Source organism: Argiope bruennichi, chromosome 1, assembly GCF_947563725.1.
Source record: "Argiope bruennichi chromosome 1, qqArgBrue1.1, whole genome shotgun sequence".
Taxonomy (NCBI): domain Eukaryota; kingdom Metazoa; phylum Arthropoda; class Arachnida; order Araneae; family Araneidae; genus Argiope; species Argiope bruennichi.
Window position 1 is genome coordinate 131,974,634 of NC_079151.1, and position 20,828 is coordinate 131,995,461.

The following is a 20,828-nucleotide window of genomic DNA, read 5'->3' on the forward strand; positions in this document are numbered from 1 at the left end:
AATAGGAAAATTTGTTCATTGTTAATTTAATATGAAATTATCAATTAAAAAATAAACAGGACCGGACTCTGATCACCTGTTTAGGAAAATGGCTCTAAATATTGTTACAAGCATCAGTTTATTTTACAGATATAGAAAAAGAAATGATAAACATATCTCTATGATGTAATCATGAATGAAAATTTACCTTGAAATAGTTTTATTCGAATTAACCTCCATCATTATCGATGATCAATTTTAGTTTTATTTTGTTTAGCTGGATTAACCTCCCATTTTTTTTGAAGCAATACTAGGGAACGGATATAATTTTAGAACGGACTTCATTATTTTGAATGACGGTCAGATGACAAGAATGACATCTTTATTGATAAAAATATAATCTCTTATGCTATTTGTCCGATTATGGCACGAATCATGTTAGAAGATAATTATTCCATTCGCTCAGTACGGAAGCGATAAGCGAGTCAAAAGTTCAATCCGTCATTTATTAAACTATAAAACTCACAAATATAATAAAGTAAAGGATTTAGGTCAGATAAAAAAATCATATAAATGTTTTGTTTGATGAAATGCGGAAAATTTGCATATGTTATTTAGCATGTGATAGTGCAGAATTTTACTAAAATATAAAATTCTTTATAATATAACATGTTACAAATGACATGAAATTTGTATTCAAAATGCCCTATTTCTAAAATATGCAATTGATTTCATCCTTTATCTTTGAATTTCAGAGACATGCTTCCACTATTTGATATAACAGCCCAAATAATATCAGAATACTTGTTCAGGAAGCATTTAACAGTTTGAAAAATTTCACAAATATAATAAAAATTTCTTGGTTATTTTTTGGAATTATAATATAATTCAATGTAAAATAGCTTTTCATGAGAAAATTCTATCCTTTCAACATTTTAGCAGCCGCGTCTGTTCAGTAATTTTTGGCCCCTTTGTAATTTTTTTAGTATTTGAGTGTTAATTAAACTTTGGATTTTTCTGTTGAGATGAGGACGGAAACTCGGCTCTTCATTTATGATAATTTGCGTGATTCTATAAATAAATGTCTTTTTAAAAGAATTGTTTATGTGTTTGGATGAAGCGAGCGGACTATTTTTCTCACGTAGGAATATCTGTGTCGTGTACTCGCCAACGGTACACGGGTTCTTTTACTGTGATTGAAAAAAACTACTCTTCTTGAAAAAATAAACTATAACATTTATTTCTACGACAAGACAAACTATTCTATATACATATTAAGTTTAAATGACTGCATTTCGAAAGAAAATAGTTCAGAATCTTTTCAGCTGCTGATCACAACGCTGTTCTGTTTTTCTAGTTTGATTCCAAGCTGTTGTTGTTGTTTCAATACGGAGTTGAGTTGTTACTCGCTTCGTTGAAGATCGCGGATTCATGCGACACTCCCACCTTTTGGGTTTTCCTTTTCAAGAAAACTCAAAATGTTCTTTAGTTCAAACAGTTCACATGTCCAGTCGTTTGGGAATTTGAATCTTTCGGCCGAAACGGGTTTTCCTGGCATTTAGATTTGGCAAAGACGTTTCGTCCGATTCTGGTAGCTTCTCGGAATGTTCAACATATTGCTGTTGTACTGCCTCTTCTTTCTCATCTTCAATTTCAGATGCTCTCTTCTCTGGTAGATTCTCTACTGAAGGCGTTTGAACCTCAAGGGCGTAGAGACGCTGTACAGGTCTCAGAAATTCGCCGTTCTTCGTTTTTACTTTCACAAGACGAACTGAACCGTCCTTACCAGGGAATATTTCTGTTATTTTCCCCAGAGGCCAATTCAGACGTTTTTGATTGGTTACTTCGACAATAACCACTTCTCCCACCTTGAAATCGTGGGTTTTTATCATTTTCTTAGTTTGTTGCCTCAGCTGCCCCAAGTATTCCTGTCGGAATCGATTTCTGAGATCTTCTTGCAGTTTACACCTATACAGTCGCCGCTTTCGAAAATACTCAGGAGATAGTTTCAAATGTTCAAGATCTGGAATTCCATCTTTCCTACGTTCTCTGATGAAGGAAGATGGTGTTATAGGTTTCAAATCATCATGTTCAGAAACATAGGTAATGGGTCTTGAATTTACGATGTCTTCGCAATCGCATAGAATCGTATTCAATTCTTCGTAACTCAGGCATGCTCGACCTAGAACTTTCTTCAAAAGGTCTTTTACTAAGGCAATAAGGCGCTCCCACCATCCTCCCGACCATGGAGCTGATGGTGGTATAAATTTCCAAATAATTTCCTTTTTTCCTTCTTCTTCATCTTGACTCAGCTTCATCCATCGAGGTATTTTGACCTCTGAAAGATTCTTTATACCCTTCAGCCAGTTCCAAAATCCTTTCGATAGACCTTCTGGCAGGGCATCATCCCATTTAAGTCCAAGATTCCAGGATTCTTGCAGCATAAACTTTGGAATGATGGTTACGGGAGAAGATATACCCAAAGGGTCAAATATACTCTGAGCCAAAGAAAGCAGATCTCTTTTAGTAAGAACCAGGTTTTCATCTTTCAGACAGTTTATGATGCAAGACAGAGTATTTTGTTTTAGGTCCCAGTTAGGCACAATAAGAGTACAGTTTGGTGTTTGTCAGGTTGATCGATAATTTCAAGTGAAGCATTTGATTGCCAGCCTCGTAGATTGAATTTTCCTAAAGACATCAACGCTTGCCATTCAACTATAAATTTATCTGCTTCATCTATATTCTTCAAACTGCAGACGCAATTATCCACATAAAATGAATTCTTCAAAATTTCCGCAGTATTCAAGAGCTCTTCAGGCGGTTTTTCCAGATGGTAATCCAAAGTTGCCGCTAAAAGGAATGGACTACAGGTGACACCAAACACAACTCTACGATGTCTGTAGATTTACAATCCTTTGTCTTTGGTTTTCCATAAAAATCGCAGATAATCCTTGAACCTCTCTCTAATTCCGATCCGAAGAAATGCCTTCTCAATATCTGATGCTATTCCAACAGGAAATTTCCGGAAACAATTCAGTAGGGAAGGAACAATTTCAATTAAATTAGGACCGCTTTCTAAGCAAGCATTCAGTGAGGGTGTACCCTTTATATGTGAGGATGCATCGAAAACTGGCCTCACTTTCGTAGTAATGCTGTTCTCTTTAAAAACAGGCCTGTGCGGAAGATATTATGCATTTAAATCTTTTTTATCTTCGATTTCTTCAATGACGCCGTCAGCAATCCATTTTTTAAAGACCTCTGCATATACTACAACCTTCTCGGATTCTACAAGTTTTTTATAAACAGAATAAAGTTGTTTCTCGGCCATTTGTTTGTTGTCAGGGTGTCGGGAGGATTCTAACACCCAAGGTAAGGCGACTTCGTACTTCCCTTCCTCATCAATCGTCAGAGTGTTTCGAAAATAATCTAAAGTACCTTGATGCATTTCAGTCTTCTTTTTCGATTCAGCAGGATCAGTGATTCCAATATCTTCTAACTTCCATAAGTCACTTATATTACAATCTTTTATAAGTAAGTTTGTCACTGTCATGCTTATAGAGTCTGAACTGCTTGGTGCTCTTCCCATAAGTGTCCAACCAAGCAAAGTCTCAATGGCAGTTAATCCACAAGTTAAATTGAGAATTTTTCCAGTCATCAATTTTCCTGCTATGTCAGCACCAATAAGCAAATGGATTGTGGATGATGAACAAGATGGTAAACATTCTTGATCAGTTAGATGGATTCTATTATGCTCTAGTTCCTTTGGCCAGAATAAGGTTTGTATCTGACAAATTTCGGCACAGATTTTATCTTGATCAAATGCGTTAAAAGTGCAATGATAATTCTTTTTAAAATCACTTACAAAAATCTTGTACTCTGAGTGTTTCTGGGGATTTTGCATCCCTCCAAACAAAGTATGAATAAGAGTTCTTTCTTTTAATGCAGGATACTTCATTTCCTTAGCAGTTTCTTTCGTAATATAAGATTTCTGACTTCCAGTGTCTATGAGGGCTCTTACAGCAAAATCCTGTGTTTCTCCCCGAAGAACCAAGACCAGGGTTTGTAGAAACACACTTGTAGAACATGTGGGATTGGTCAATGTATTGAACTGTCCAAAATTGATTGAACTGTCCGTTGTTTCTTGAGAGTTAGAAGACTCAACGGTCTTCTTATCCAGGCACATCACAGCATGATGTCTTTGACCACAGCTCCCACAATTCACTTGGACCCTACATTGCTTTGACACGTGACCGTTACTTAGACATCGGAAACAGCAACCTCTTTTCTTCAATCGGTTCATTTTCTCACTTAAATCCAAATTTCGAGCAACATGACATTCTTTGGATTCATGATTGTTCTTGTCACAAAATGCACACTTCAAAACAGATTTTTGGTTTCCTGAAAAAAGTCCCGCAGCTGTCGGCAAGTCTCTTTTAATCTTTATATTTTTGTTATTTTCTTTCAAAGAGAAGCCTTGCATGGCAAGAGCTATCCTATCCTCATTTTCAACTTCGTTCTTCAAAAATTTCATCAAACTTTCCAATCGAGATTCTTTCGTGTCATCTTTTCCATCCGATCCTCTATCATTTCTCCGCCAGGCTCTTAAAACTTCTTCACTTAAACAAGACTCAACCAAGGGAAACAACATGGCCGCATACTTTGCTGTAGTAACGCCAAGAGTTTCTAATGATCTCAGCTGGGTTTCAAGTCGATCATAAACAGCTGATAGTTCAACATGTTTCTCTTTAAGATTAAATGCGAGTGTCAATTTTAACAATTCTCTAACGTAATATTCAACCAACAAATCATCTCTGCCGAATCTAGATTTCAGACAATCAATCGCCTTGCAATAATTTCCGGAGGTAGGGGGAAAACTTTCAACTAATTCCCTCGCTCTGGAATTCGGGATAGTTGCTTGGACTAAGTATTGAAACTTGTCGGTTTCATCGATATCGTTGTCTTCATCAATTTTTCCGAATTGTCCCCAAAACAGCAGCCAATCTTTAATTTCCCCGCCAAATTTCTTCCGTTCCAAACGAGGCAGCTTGAATTTCCGCTTTTCACCGCCAACTGAAGATAATGTATCAGCGTTAATAGCGGGATTAGTTTTTCGATCCACTAATAAACTCATCCTTTTAAAATTGAGTGAATACTCATCTGCTGAACGAGATTCCTTTTCAATATCGTCTTCATTTATGTCTTCAGACATCAACAAAAGATTCAAAATATCTTCATTTAATTGCAAAAGTTCATTATTTTTCTCGCCAAGCAACTGGAAGGTTGCCAAACAATCTAAATCTTCTGCAATGTTTACTTCCGTTTTCGCTGACTCATCTAAATGATTAAACAATCTAGTAAATGCAGACCTAACTGTTTTTCGTTTAAGCTTTAAAGCTTCCATAATTTTCTGAAACAGTTAATCTTCAAAGTATCGACAAATTTCTAATAACAAATAATTTATCGTCAAAAAAATTCAGTTGCCTTTCAAATCGTTGATTTCAAATCACAATCCTGTCGCGGACGCCATGTCGTGTACTCGCCAACGGTACACGGGTTCTTTTACTATGATTGAAAAAAACTACTCTTCTTGAAAAAATAAACTATAACATTTATTTCTACGACAAGACAAGCTATTCTATATACATATTAAGTTTAAATGACTGCATTTCCGAAAGAAAATAGTTCAGAATCTTTTCAGCTGCTGATCACAACGCTGTTCCGTTTTTCTAGTTTGATTCAAAGTTGTTGTTGTTGTTTCAATACGGAGTTGAGTTGTTACTCGCTTCGTCGAAGATCGCGGATTCATGCGACAATCTGTGTGATTACGCTTCTGCTTCGTTCCGGCGCATTCCTCCCACGAACTGCTTAACATGATGCTGTGTGCGTAATTGTCAATAACTGTGTTCTGTTCTTTTCGTTTTCTATGTATAATAATTGTACTTTCTTCAAGAACCATGCTGAGATTTATTGAAAAGGAACAACAGGTTGCTTAAAATTTAATCAGCGGAAAATCGGCTAACAGTGAGCTCTTTGATCATTATTCTTTAGCTTCAGTCTTTGCAATAATTTTAATCATGTGCATTAATTGAAAGCTTCAAATTACAGAATTAGAGAGATAAATTATTACTTTGAATAGATTAAAATAAATTTTTGGGGAGTTACAGCATTTAATACAAGCTATATTGAAAGTTTGAAAATTTATTATGAGAAGGTATTGCAATCATGAGGAAATGCGAGACCAAGCTTCTGGGAGACAAAAAAATATTTTAGTCATCATCATCAGTTTTGATCATCTGTGTTTTGTCAATCATTCTATCTGTTTATCTGTAAACATGATAACTTGAAACCACTTGAAGCTAGGCAAATAAAATTTAGTATATGGCCATTACGCCAAATTTGTAGATTGCATTGTAATGCATTTCGAATGAAATCTTTTCATAAAAAATTTATCTATATGATAGAACATAAGGGAAGTGATAAACACAAACGTAAAGAGCTAGATGATTAAAATTTAATATACATTTTTAGTAATTTAGATGTAATTTTTTTCTTCAAATTTTGAACCAAATCTGCCAAAGGATTGGCTATTTGCCGGTCTGAAAATTCTCATATATATAAACCCGATAATTTAAAAACGCAAGGACTGAGGTAAATAAATTTTTTACATAATCTTCTTACTTTTATTTAGTTTTGTATCAAGATGTGGTTCCAATCAATGTAAAATGGATAATCGTCGAACAGATTCATTCGTACCAGAAAAAAAAAAAGGAGTTCAAAATGCATACTCACTGGCTTTCACTATACTATGAAGAACAAAGTACTCGTGAACGGGACTCTGAAAATAATTCTGACCATTCGCTTCTTTCATAATTTTGTTCAAGATCCACAATTTTAAGAAAGGGGATAACATTTTTATCGTACAGTATATGAAAAAGTTCATGAAGACATCTCCCATTGGCTTATATTTACATTCGACAGAAAAAGCAAATATTTTATGAGTATTCCATTCTCATTTCTTATTTTAGCAAAAAACCGGGGCTCTTTATTATTAAATTAACGGCGTAAATTTATTTTTGTAATTTTTGTTAGAATAATGCATCTAAAAGTACAGAGAAACCATGTCCAATTAATAAATACAACATAATTTTTAAAATAGCTAGTGTATTAAAACTTCCTCGCGTGCTCTTTAATAAAGCCATTATCCCTCCCCCTTCCCACATAAAAATAATGGAGCTTTAATAAGGCAGAGAACACCAGATGGCACTGTCCAACAATAATTACAAAATATTCATTCTCGGCATGAATTTATTAGTTTTATTGAATCTATCATGGGTCCTTGGCGAGTTTTTTTGGCGATTAATCCCTGGTATTTAACAATAGGTACTTGAAATTTGAATTCCTGCTTTAGGCACGTTTCTTCAATCGACTGAAATCTAAATCTGACTGCAACTGTAATCAAAAAATCACATCCTCGGTTTCATATATTTAAGTCATTGCGTTTACATACTTGTAAAAGTGCAGATTAACAGAAAATCAAAGCCTTGACGGATTTGATTCCAAATTATCTACATTTCAGATGTTAAATCTTTGTATTAAATTTTATATATCTAGCTCTCGTCATTTTGTAGCTATGCTATTATATTTTCTCTAAACTTCGTATGAGCGAAAGTAAAATTGGAAAAAGCAAAGGAAAGAACAACATATCGGTAGTTAATTGAATATATTAATAGTAACTGACTGCATTTTGATGTCATTATATTTCGAAATATTTATTATAAGTTAAACTGAATTTTTATATTTCTCAGTAGTCAATTTTTTTCGTTTTTAAAGATAAAACCGAGAATGATCATTACTGTCCTGCGAAATGGTCAAAATTGCTATAAAAATTCAATGCCGGAAGAGAAGTAAAAAAAGAATATAAAATAAATATACGTCAGATCATAACTTAATTTATCAATGTTCGTAATCATAATCTTCATTTTCGAGCAATGTACATGCATTTTATATCATTATAAATTTTATCAGTTTACATCTCGTTCAAAGAAAATGGAGAGGCTCGAGAGTCATTAAAAAATATTGTTTACATTTTAGAATAGGTCATCTTCCAATTGGAAATCCCCTCAAGTATGGGAATGAGAAGTTTCTGGTATGATGATTATTTCTCGCTTCCCTGGTGGGTACAGAAATAGTGTATGCTTTGCTACCTCTTACTGATGATGGCATGTGTCCTCCTCTGGAAGGGATGTACATTAGCTGGAGATAGCCTTGAGGACTCAATCATAAACACTCCAGCCTATTAATCGCTTATGACTATCCTTTATAATTAACATATAGTACAAATTTTTATGAATTCATTACAAAAAATAGTTCTTTTGCTGAAAACAGAAAGAGAGAGAGAGAGAGAGATTGAATTTATGACGTTGTAGAGCATAATTCGGGTGTATTTAATTAAATTAAGTTCCTATTCTAATCAAACTATACTCTGAGCAATGTGTTTTATGCATGAGAAAAGTATTTTTTTTAAACTTCTCATGAATAATTTCTACAATATTTCCACAATATATATATTTTTTTCGTATATGAATTCACAGCTCAAAATTTAAATATATATATGTGTGTGTGTGTGTGTGTGTGTGTGTGTGTGTGTGTGATGAAACAAATGGTTTATAGCAACTGGTTCTTCTTGAAAGAAAAAAAAAGACTTAAAAATATAAATAATTATATATTTGTGTATTAAATTGAATATTAATAACAACATTTTTATTTTCACTTTCCCATACACAAAATATCTTAATTATAACTTTAAACGAGCAATTCTTGTATTTATTTCATGTATCTCGGAAACAGCTCTAACGATTTCAATCAAATTTTATATTTAGATAAGGTTTCCTTTTCTTTTATCGGTGTTTTTCCTGAAAAAAAAAAAAAAAAAAAAAAAAAAACACGATTTTAAACACAAACTCCTTTTTTTTTATTACTATTAGAGCCTTTTTCTGTCTGCTCTCATGTTGGCAATGTCTCATAGTGTCATCTCTGGCCCGATTTCTCCTTGATAAAACTGAGAATAAGTTCAAAAACATAAGTAATGATAGATAACATATAAAATGAATACTGTAATATATGTAGGACTGGGTGGGACAAAATGCCCTTTCAATCCCATTTGGGCCAGTGTCTAAGGTACTGATTAAGAAAAGAGGTAACGTTTAAAGAAAAACAGTTAATTTATTCAGAGTAAACAAAATTTACAGGACATTAACAATTAAAATAGGAAAAGTTAATTACATTATGGTTAAAAGTTAAAATACTGAGATGGCACCAAAGGGCGAAGCCAAACAAGATGTCTGCACATAGCAAAACTATGTGCCGCCGTAGCGTCAGGTTTATTAAACACTCATCGTTACCGGAAACGAAGAACCCTCTTCTATTTCTTCCCCGAGCGAATTCCAACAGCTTGCTTTTTACTCAAACTTATGGTCATGTGATTTAGCACTTTGGATTAGTAGAACCCATGGTCCCATCTATTACAATACAACAAAACTAAATCGAAATCTGGATGCGTTCGGTAAATCAGTGGAATGGTAATGGTCACTAATTAAATCTCTACATATACAGCAGATTGTTTCGAATAACATATTTAACTAAATGCAGTCCTGATTGATTTTTTTTATTTAACTGCCGAGTGAACCTCGATTTTCCAGATATTACAAAAAGAAAATGTTGCAACCAACAAAAATTTTGAACTCGAAATTTTGACTAATGTCCACGTTTTAGATATTTCTTGAATCCGAAAAATACATTTTTGGAATTATGTCTGTCTGTCTATTTGTGAACACGATAACACAAAAACGCTTTGAGTAAAATGATCGAAATATTGCATATTTGTAAACTTCTATCAAATTTTGAATCAATCCGTTTAGTGAAATTTGATCTACTCCTAGTACAAGTTAAACATTACTACTACAAAACGAAGAGAGCTAGGTAGAAACTTATAAAATTTGGTATATAATTTAGTCTCTATCATGTATATCTGCGTCAAATTTTGAACTAAAACTGACAAAAAGTTGATTGTTTATCGGTCTGTACTTCCTCATGCTGTAAATTCGATAACCTAGAGATTTATCTTAATAATTTCTTAAATAAATGAAATTTGGAATGTGATCCTGTGACTATAATTGTAGTTTCATTTCAAATTTTGGTTTCAATCGGTCTTAAAAGAAAAGAAAAACGGGAAAAAAACGAGCAAAATACATATTCGGCTTTTTGAAACTTGCATACCAACTTGCATATCAACTATAAATTGCCAAAGATCGGACATTGCATTCAGCAAAAATTCCATATTCCTGTTGTTTACAACTATTGTTTGTCAGTATCATGCATTTAACACACAAGTATGAGTTTTCTTTACTGTAGTACACAACTTTTATGACTGAAGATAAAAATCTGAGCATTCGTAATGTTCATGACCTTGCACAAGTTATACATTTTTATGTGGGGAAAAAATTATAACACCCTTACTCTTGGTTTTCATTCACTTTATATAATACTTCGATATTTAATATTAAATTAACTCTTTTAGGAAACAATAGTTATTTTTTAATTGCTATATATAAAGAAATTTTACTAAAACTCTTTTACTCTTATTTTATGTAACGAATTTCGGAATTCTCCATAAAATGCAAATGTTTTCATATATTTTTCTTAGTTCAAAAGTATTGAAATTACCTACATAGTTTCGATAAACTCATCAAAAAATTGCATAATTGTGGAAATTATCATTAATAATAAAATAATTTCAATTATTAGAAATAGTAGTATTATCTACGTACTTTAAATAAACCTATTACAAATTGCATAATTGTGGCGATTATTATTAATAATAATATAATTTCACTTATTAAAAGTAGTAGTAGTATCTACATAGCTTAAACAAATCTATTAAGAAATTACATAATTGTGGAAATTATAATTAATAATATAATTTCAATTATTAGAAAAATTATTATCTAAATATATTAAATAAAGCCATTAAAAATTACATAACTGTGAAAATTATCATTAATAATAAAATAATTTCAATTATTAGAAATAGTAGTATTATCTACGTACTTTAAATAAACCTATTACAAATTGCATAATTGTGGCGATTATTATTAATAATAATATAATTTCACTTATTAAAAGTAGTAGTAGTATCTACATAGCTTAAACAAATCTATTAAGAAATTACATAATTGTGGAAATTATAATTAATAATATAATTTCAATTATTAGAAATAGTATTATTATCTAAATATATTAAATAAACCCATTAAAAATTACATAATTGTGGAAATTATCATTAATAATAAAATAATTTCAATATTTTGAAATAGTAGTATTATCTACATTCTTTAAATAAACCTATAAAAATTGCATAACTGTGGAAATTATCATTAATAATAATATAAGTTCAATTATCAAAAATTTGAATTATATTGTTTCAAGTAAATGAGTATGATACTTTTAGGAAGCTTTTAAGAATTTCATGCTCAGAGTTCTCCAGTAAGATTGATTCGTCCCAGTAGATACACATTCCTTATTAGTAATAGAAGAGATTGCGTCATGTGTAATATAACTTGTTAAGTTGAGAACATTATACAATTTTATTATTTTCGATTTAACTAGTTACGTCATTAAAATAGAGCGCTGTAGTAGATGAACATGAAGGGTGGAGGGTAAAGGGGTCTGAGTACGGAGTGGAAATTATGAGGGCGAGATAAATTACGATCAACTATAGCTTTTATTTTTCATTTTGATGTGAAATATGTTTGAGGCCTGAAAAAATATAGTATTCTAGGAACCCTTTACCGATTCCCATAACACTTTTGTTTCACATTTTTTTAAATTTTGCTTTAATAGTCTTGAAAACAGAAAAATATAGAAGTTGTAAATAGAGAATTGAGGGCGCATAAAAAAAAATGTAATGGAAAATTTTCGACTTTCTACATAACATAATATTTTACCTAAACGGCAATTTTAAATTACAAGTTATGAAATAACCAGATATATCTAGAAATATAATTTCCAGTTCTTTTTAAATTGCTGGCAACATAGTTAAAAGAAATGCATACATTTTTATTTTCAATAACATTTCACATTATTACTTGTTTTCAGCATTACACAGATATGGCTTTACATAAAAACAATTTTTTTATTATTTAAAACCATACCTGTTTCATATCTAAACCATATCATTTTTTATTTTTCTAATATTTCAGTTTAAAATAACTAGTTGTAATTCTTTGCAACGTGATTATGGATAATTCAAAAAAATATTTTGAAATTCTACAAATTTTTAACTATATATTTAAGAAAAAAGTAAATGTTGTTATAGCCTTAAAACAAGCGGCATGGAAAGAGATTTGAGAAAGAATGTTAAATCATATACATTTGTATAGGAAATACAATCGAATGTTTATCATACACTATAATTTTGGCTATTTACAATATGTGAATGTAATCGATGTCAGTACTTTATACAGAGGGTGAAATATGTCATTATATAAATATCTATGCACATTTATTTTTTCATTTTAACAAAACTTACTTATAGTTGTCCAGTGTTTTCTGAAAAGGAAACGATTCGCAAACTTCTTCGAAAAATAACGTATTCGAATACCTCAAAGCTTTAGATTATACAAAGTTAATATCATTAAAAGCTTTTTCATCTCCTTAAATATTATATGTATCGATTTTCAATAAAAAGGAAAGCAAAATAATGCGATCGTTATAAGCATCTATTATATGACTCTCATTTAGTAAATATTGATCGCAGGAACACCAAATTATATACTTCGGACAAATCATTGGCTTAAAAAAAAATAACAACCTTCAATACTCCCACATTCGCATAATAAATAATTTATTTTTATCACGGAAGCTTCCAAAAAAAAAAAATAGAAATGACTCTAACGTTTATGTTTATTTCAAAAGTAACATTTTATTTACTCAACTTGAATTGAGACGGGGTAAGTTATTGGATTAATTTTTATTAATTGAATGCATTTTACACATTGACTACTTCTGCTAGAAAATATAGATATGTATTATATTTTTCATCGCTGCAAGCAACTTTAAAGTGATACTAAAATTCCTCGTCCTTTACTCACCAAAAATGTCATTTGAGAAGGTGTTTCGAATAGCGGTATTACAGGCAAAACACATATTCGAAGTCAAGGAATCTACAGATGGCAAAATTTTGCCCATCCGAGGTATAGAAGCTAGAGTTCTGGAGCTATTATCCCAGTGTATGCATTTCAGATATGAACTTGTCATACCAGAAGATAGAGAATTCGGTCAATTACTAGATAATGGGCAATGGACAGGAATGATTGGACTGGTTGTCAGAGAAAAGGCCGATTTCGCAATGAATATGATTGCTTTAACAGGTGTTCGACGAAAAGTGCTGAATTTCAGTTATCCGTATAATGTAGATGGAACAACCTTTTTCACCGAAGCTCCCACATTATTACCAAAAGGATTGGCCTACTTTTATCCATTTGACTATATTTTGTGGATAATTATACTATTTTCAGTTTTTATGGCGCCATTTGTGTTTAAGTGCGTATTTCGAAATGTATATTCGTTGTCAAAATTATACTTCGAAGTGACCGGAAGTTTTCTAGGCTTGCCTTTTAATGCAGTAGTACAAGATTTTGGTTCACGCATCCTTCTTTTGGCATGGTTGTTTTATGTAAAAATTCTAGACTTATGCTATTGCGCTGTTTTGCTGTCTTTCGTAACAATTCCTTTGATGACCGAACCTATACAGAACATTCATCAATTGGCAAATGCAATTAAAGAAGGAAAGTTCGAATGCTCCATATTTCGCGGGACATCTGATCAAGAAACATTCTATAGTGCAACGAGAGGACCCTTGAAGGTCATTGCTGATTACATAAGGGGAAACAATAAATTGGTACCGCATGGACTGACCATCACACAATATATTCCCAATTCCAAAACGGCATTGATTGGTTCCAGAAGTCTCGTTCTATTTAATTATTTAAGCGAAAATTACAAACACTACAGCATATCAAAAGATTTTTTCTATACAACTCTGATAGCTATTCCTGTTTCGGATCACTTCTGCTGCCTAAAGAAAATGAATAAGTGCATTCAAAGGATGTACGCGGGAGGCTTGTACAAAAAGTTCATGGAAGATGAAATATATATCCTTGTATTAAAATCCATGCAAAAGCAAGACATGACAGAAGACGATTTGATACTCAGAATTGATGATATCTATGGGGCATTCTTAATTTTAGCAGGTGGCTGTGCTATTTCTTTTCTCGTTTTTATATTCGAAATCTTTTATAGGAAGAAAAAATGATATTTCAAATAATGAAAGCAAAAATTATTGTTAAAAAGTACTCATTCATGATAAGTGGATGAGCAACTGTCATGTATGTAAGTAGATTCTCGCTTAACTTTTTGTATAGAGATAGTGCAGAGTTGTTTACCTTCACGCCGATGACGGGACGCACCTCTCATTGGAGGAATTCGGTTATGGTCGATAACGGCCATTAAATCTCCATCTATAACTTCCTCCTATGCTGTCTTTTCAGATTACAATGGACGTTTACGTAGACGGAGGAAAATTCTTTGTGGTCATTTTCAATAACAGCAATTTAATGATAAATAAGGAAATAAATGCACAACAGAGAACAAAAAATAACAAATAAATATTTCTTTCTTGTATTGCTCTTATCGAAGTCAGCATCTGTGCAAAATGCATTTATGTAAATACCATTTTCACGCAAAAAAATAAATTTTTTCCTATTGAAATTATTTATTAGAATTATTCTTTTTAATTCTAGAATTTAATTAATCTAAGAAAACATTGGGAATTAATTCACTAATCGAGGGACCTTTACAATTTTAATTATGTTCTCATATTTCAAATATTCAAAGTATTTTATCTTCAACCTTGAGAAATGAATCTACACGTTTCAGTCCTTCACGACTCCGAAAAACACATATTTGGAATTATGTATGTTTGTTGCTGTTTCTAATGGTACTTGTCATAGACGAACCCATTGACTTTAGAAGTCAATGATTTTAAGCCAAGGGTGCGTCTCTTGTTTTTACAGTAGCGCCATCTACCGCCAAGAGTACGACTTAGCTACACACACGTCACAACCCTTATATATGTTTGTGAACACGATAATCCGAAAACACTTTGAGCCAGATGGTCGAAATTTTGTATATGGTCTTTAATACAAATTTGTAAATTTTTATCAAATATTGAAAGAAATCTATTCATGGAAAACCTACCTGACTGGCTATTCAAGCACAAACGAATACAGTAATACAAAATGCGAAAAGCTAGATGGTTAAAATTTTGTACACAACTTTAGACTATTTTGAACCAGATTCGTCCATTGAATTAACGTCTATCAATCTGCATATAAAACAACTCGGATTAACGAAATTTGATGCTGATCTTTTTACTAAAATTGTAATTCTGTGGTAAATTTTAGTTTTAATTGCTTAATAAAAAGATGTCCAAATGGCAAACTCGATTTTTTTCATCTTAATAAGAAGCACAAAACGCTCATGTACGGAAATCTGATAATAAAAAAATTTGAGCAACCATAGCGTTCACCATTTGCTCAAAGTTTCCAATTTTTATACTAGAGGAATAACAGCTTTATTAGTAAATATGCCGACGTTTTAGAAAAAAGAAACATTTTTTTTTGGGGGGGGGGTGGCACTTATTCAGTTTCCCATTCTTATTCTGCACTTATGTATATGATAAGTATTCATCAGTGACAGTATATAAAAATTTCTTATGTGTGAATCGATGCCCATGATCTCCTCAAGCAAGTGTTTTTACGCATCAAATTGTAGTAGCATTAAAATAATGCTATTTTAATAGCCTAATTCCTCTCCTGTTTATTGAGCACATGATGCTTCTTAACAGATTTAAGTCCTGTGATATCAAGGTGCCATTAAAAACATATCTGTCTGCTTTCCTGTTTAGAATCAAGCGTAGCAAATGCATCCTTACCAAGTCTTTAACTGCAAATTGAAAAAGGAAAATCAATCTTTTAATGGAACAATTGCGTGATTTGTCTCTTTAGTGTTTCATGAGTCCAATCTAGTTCACAACACCAATCCGGAAAATAAAAAAATATCATGAAACTGATTTCGTGTAATTTTAGCAAGCGTGATTCGCATGTTTATAGTCTCTTTTTATCTTCCAGATGTGCAAATACGTCCATTAAAATTGGACGTATTTTTTTACTTACATGGATCGATTTTTTTTATTAATAAAATTTAAAGGAGATTTGAACCTCCAGCTTGAAATAACATGGCGCTATCTAATAAGCTGAATTCGCCTGTCTTTTATTATGATTGTTCTTAATTACACAGCAGTGATAACGTGCAGACAAAAAAATGTAAATTCTATCGCAAGCACTAGTGCAATTCCAGTAGCTAAAAAAATGAAAGATATTCCTATAAAATAAACTTCAAAGGTATTTAAAATTTAATTAAAATAAGAGAAAAATTGAGTAAAATAAAAGGGGCATAATATTATTACCGTGTTTTAAATCAGTCTAAAAAATGCTTTTTTAGGGGGTTAGGGAGGGATAACATATGTTCAGAAATAAATGAAAAAAATTAAATTAAATTAAATTTTTAATTAAAAACTGAATTTGAATTCTGAAAAATTTGTTCTACTACCCAAAAAGAAATTATCTGTCAAATATGATAACCCTATGTCCAACAGTCTGAAATGTAACGTTCTCTTAACTACTTTTTTCATGTATCTTGTTATTGACACGCATTATAATACATTATCAAATCACATATCAAATATATTCCCAAAAAAAAATGTAATCTAAATACATATGAAATTAACAGGATCATCATATTTAACCTTTCAACAATGAAAGAAAAACAAACAATATAGTTTTATTTTTATTTATTTATTTGCAACAGTGAAAACTATTTCGCTTTGGCAACAAAAAATATTGTTATAGTATAAAGATATATAAAAAAAATTTAATACAAATCGCAAGGAGACTAAACTGGTATTACTAAAGTTAAATTTCAAATTTTAGGATGATGTTTAAAATTATTTTGTGATATATTTTTTGAAATTATAGCGGGAAACAGCAAAATTTGCTTTATTTATAATTGGTTAAAATTTTGAATGAATGGCTTACAAATGCACATTCCCACCAATTGAGTTATATTTGTGCCAGATTTAGTATTCTGGATCAAATAATGCTTCGTACAACACCAGCGAACATACGCAATCGCTATTATTATTAGGAAGATTCACAAATCAATCTTTATAGTTTGGTGTTTATCCCTAAAATTTAAAAATGTACTCCAGTCATAGAAATTAACTTCTGCTATAATAATAGCCCTGCTCTTTTTATCAAATATGATTCTTATTTCTAAAATATTAATTAAAAATATTCATAAAAAGACAAATGAAGACGATTTTTCTTTTAACCCATAATTAAAAAATTATCAAAAATCATAAAATAAAAATGAAACTTTTACAAGTTTTAAGGTTAAAGGTAAGGGGGGGGGGAAATGCTAAGTCATTGCAACTAGAAAAAAATTCAGTACAAAATTTGTTACTTAAAATAAGGTACCAATCGCCTTATTTGAATTATTTTTCTATGGAGAAATAAAAGCTTCAACCTGCCACCATTTCCATCTCCTTACAGCTGGATAGCTAATCTCCACTGACAAGTTCATTAAGTTCTTTACAACATATATCTCACTAGTTCAAATTTCATCAAGATTATTTAAGTTATTTCATTTCGAAGTTAGCATAACCAAAGCTTTATGCAAATATACATATTTTTTTGAACAACAGATGCTTTAGGATTCAAGGGACTATGATCAAAGCAGATTTGAATCCCCCCCCCCAAAGTCTTGTTATGGAGTCTTATTCCCATAAGCAATCTATCTTAAAGATATATAAATGTAGTAATATATAGAATGAATCATTAAAAAATCAAATAAATTAGCTTTAAAGTAATATTATGCTAATGTATAACTAGTTAAAAAGTTGAAGTAAAAGAGTTTTTTTTTTTTGTTGTTGTTGTTATTGGTACTTGAAATACCACTAGCTAAATTTATACACAAAATTTTCTTTTTAATGGTGTTATATTCAGAAAATATTCATTCATTTGTAACCCACAGCACATCTATGTGGGGGGGGGGAGAAAAAGCAGGACATTCTAAAGTTAAAATAGTGTGAAGTTAGACATTAAAATCTTAGAGAAAAATTTGAATCATTTCTAAGTTAAAAGAATCAGAATCTATATAAATATTTTTTTTATCAAAAAACCAAATAAAATTAGCATGAATTCAATCTAAAAATAAAACACAATCAATGGAAAGCTTAAAAAAAATCTATAATTTAAAATAAACTAATTTATATACCTGATAACAAAGCAGAAAAAAAGGTTGATAAATGAAAAGGAATTAAAAACCCCAGCACTTGCAAAGACCACTATTCACATCATTAGATTCAATCCCAGATTTATTTAATTTTCTTTGCTTATCATCCATAGTTAGTTCCTGGAATATAAGTAATCCACATGCTGATATTTATTTCTTTTTCCAAGTATTAATGCTCCAATACTTAGGTATCTTCTAAATTTTCAGTAGAAATTTTGCACATACACATTAATGAAATATTTGTAACTTTACATTTTCACTAAAATACTTTTTCAAGTAATTATGATATAGAAAAAAATACATTTAAATTATAGGACTTTCTCTAGACATAAAATGACATGTGCAGCAAATATGCAATATCATAGAATTATTTCCATTCAAGAAAATAGGCTACTTCAAATTTTATAATTAATTATAGAGATTTAAGTAATTAGTTGATGTTTAATTCTTTATAAAGCTTTTATCTCAAAACCTTTTGCTTGATAAAGTTTATAATTTTTTCAGACATAATTTCTGAGCAATTAACAATTTGCTCTCTTGCTCAAAAAAAAAAAAAAAAAATGGTATTGCAAATTTTAAGTTATTATGCGAGAACATTATTATTTTTTAGGTCATGTGGTATCAATCCGATGAAACACATAAATTAATTGAATTAATTTACTGCAGATTAAAAAGAGTATAGATTATGAAAGCAAAGTGGGTATGAAAATCCTACAACTGAATTAAAGACTGGTAAAAACATGCAATTGAATATTTTGATGAATAACTTCATAGCATTTAAAAAGATTATTTCAGATAGTGCATCAAATTGAATAAGTGAAAACTATACAGATATGAAATTGATATCATTAAAAAGGTAATTTTTTGAGTTTTAAGATAATACAAAGACTATTTGTTGGAAGATATAAATATCAATTTGCATAGAGAAGGCATAACGAATACAACTAGGCTTAATATACATCACCAAAGTTGAAATATTTGGAGTAATTTTTCACCAAATGCAATCATAATAATTTTTTATTGCAACCTCTAAAAGCCTTTTGTTATCATTTCTGATAATCTTTAAGCGAGTTTTAGAAGATGGCACAATTTTAATTTGCTGCCCGGACAGGAGAATCGGGTGTATGGCAGACATTTGCACCAAGTAGTAACTTTTTGTTGGAGATAAGTTGCCAAATATGACAACCTTCTTTAGTATCTTCTATAACCCTAAAAGCAAAAAATTGATGCCTCAAAAGGGATAAATCACCAATTTTCTGCAAGTGCATTTTGAAACTTCAAAACCACAAATCAAACCATCATGTTCTCAAATTATATATATATATCCTATGGAAATGAATTTGATAAGTTTGAAATATAAAACATCAACAAATTTGAAATATCAACAAAATTATATTTTAGGCTTCTAAAATATTAAAGTCATAGATAGTAAGGAGGATTAAAAAAATAATAATAATTCTTATAAAAATGTTACCTATACTTTGATATATTAAAGTATAATAAATTATAAATCAGTTTTTTGCCAGTTATAAAAATGACTCACAAGTATATATTATTTAAAAGAGTAAAAAGATAAAAGCTCAGAAACTGGAAGTATTACACTAGTTTTATTGTAAAAAAATAGCTTCTCATGCAGTTTAGAATAGTCATAAAAATTAACAAGTGATTCAGGCATCTTGCTAAATTGACTTATTTCACACAAGACTAATTTACAAATTTTAGAAAGAAAAAAAAATTAATACAGTGATAAAAACATTTATTTTTTTCAAATATTGTTTTCCTAACTTTTTAAATATATAAAAAAATACATTGTAATTTGTTTTGCTGTTAATATATTGATTAACCTACCAAATTGTAAGGTCCAATTAAAAAAATTTATATCAATAATTTCAAGATCAAAATTCATAATAAAATTCATTAAACTCAAAATTTCCATAATAATGCTATCATAAAAATAGTTTGTAGATTTTTTTTAAATTTCAAAATATAAGTTTATAAACTAAAAAATAAAATAAAAACTTTTGACTTCATGATAAATAATAGCAAATTTAATAGAACACGAATCATTCATGACTTTTCATAACTATTATTTAAAATAATAAATATGTTTTACACAAATTCCATCAACATAAACTGTTTACAACTTAAACCCTTTCTTGGACAAAATTGTACCACTAGTAAAAAAAAGATGCATTTGAAAGAATAATTTAGTTGAAACTTATTAACATAGATAATTACTTTGCAGCTAACCTTTTGGTAATTGCACTGCAATTCATTTCAATTGACACAAGAATCATACAAGCATTAAAATTTCAAATAATCCGTAATTTTTTTTTTTACTTTCAATTTTGTAATAATAAAAGCAATTATAAGAAAAG

The 20,828-nt window shown here is 30.5% G+C and overlaps 3 protein-coding genes across 3 annotated transcripts; 1 reads left to right on the forward strand and 2 right to left on the reverse strand.

Annotated features, from left to right (window-relative positions):
- Positions 1 to 1,478: 1,478 nt before the first annotated feature.
- On the reverse strand, positions 1,479 to 2,423 carry LOC129975142 (uncharacterized). The gene has a single exon (XM_056088101.1). The coding sequence runs from the start codon at positions 2,421 to 2,423 to the stop codon at positions 1,479 to 1,481; it is 945 nt and encodes a 314-aa protein (XP_055944076.1).
- A 743-nt stretch (positions 2,424 to 3,166) lies between these two features.
- LOC129975149 (uncharacterized) lies at positions 3,167 to 5,188 on the reverse strand. The gene has a single exon (XM_056088114.1). It carries the CDS (start codon positions 5,186 to 5,188, stop codon positions 3,167 to 3,169), a length of 2,022 nt encoding a protein of 673 aa, XP_055944089.1.
- A 7,944-nt stretch (positions 5,189 to 13,132) lies between these two features.
- Positions 13,133 to 14,350, forward strand: LOC129975159 (glutamate receptor ionotropic, delta-1-like). The gene has a single exon (XM_056088126.1). It carries the CDS (start codon positions 13,133 to 13,135, stop codon positions 14,348 to 14,350), a length of 1,218 nt encoding a protein of 405 aa, XP_055944101.1.
- The last annotated feature ends 6,478 nt before the right edge of the window (positions 14,351 to 20,828 follow it).

Bases quoted from the DNA above. Each gene is read 5' to 3' on its own strand.
- LOC129975149 (XM_056088114.1), bottom strand. From the start codon at position 5,188: ATGTCTGAAGACATAAATGAAGACGATATTGAAAAGGAATCTCGTTCA.
- LOC129975142 (XM_056088101.1), bottom strand. From the start codon at position 2,423: ATGCTGCAAGAATCCTGGAATCTTGGACTTAAATGGGATGATGCCCTG.
- LOC129975159 (XM_056088126.1), top strand. From the start codon at position 13,133: ATGTCATTTGAGAAGGTGTTTCGAATAGCGGTATTACAGGCAAAACAC.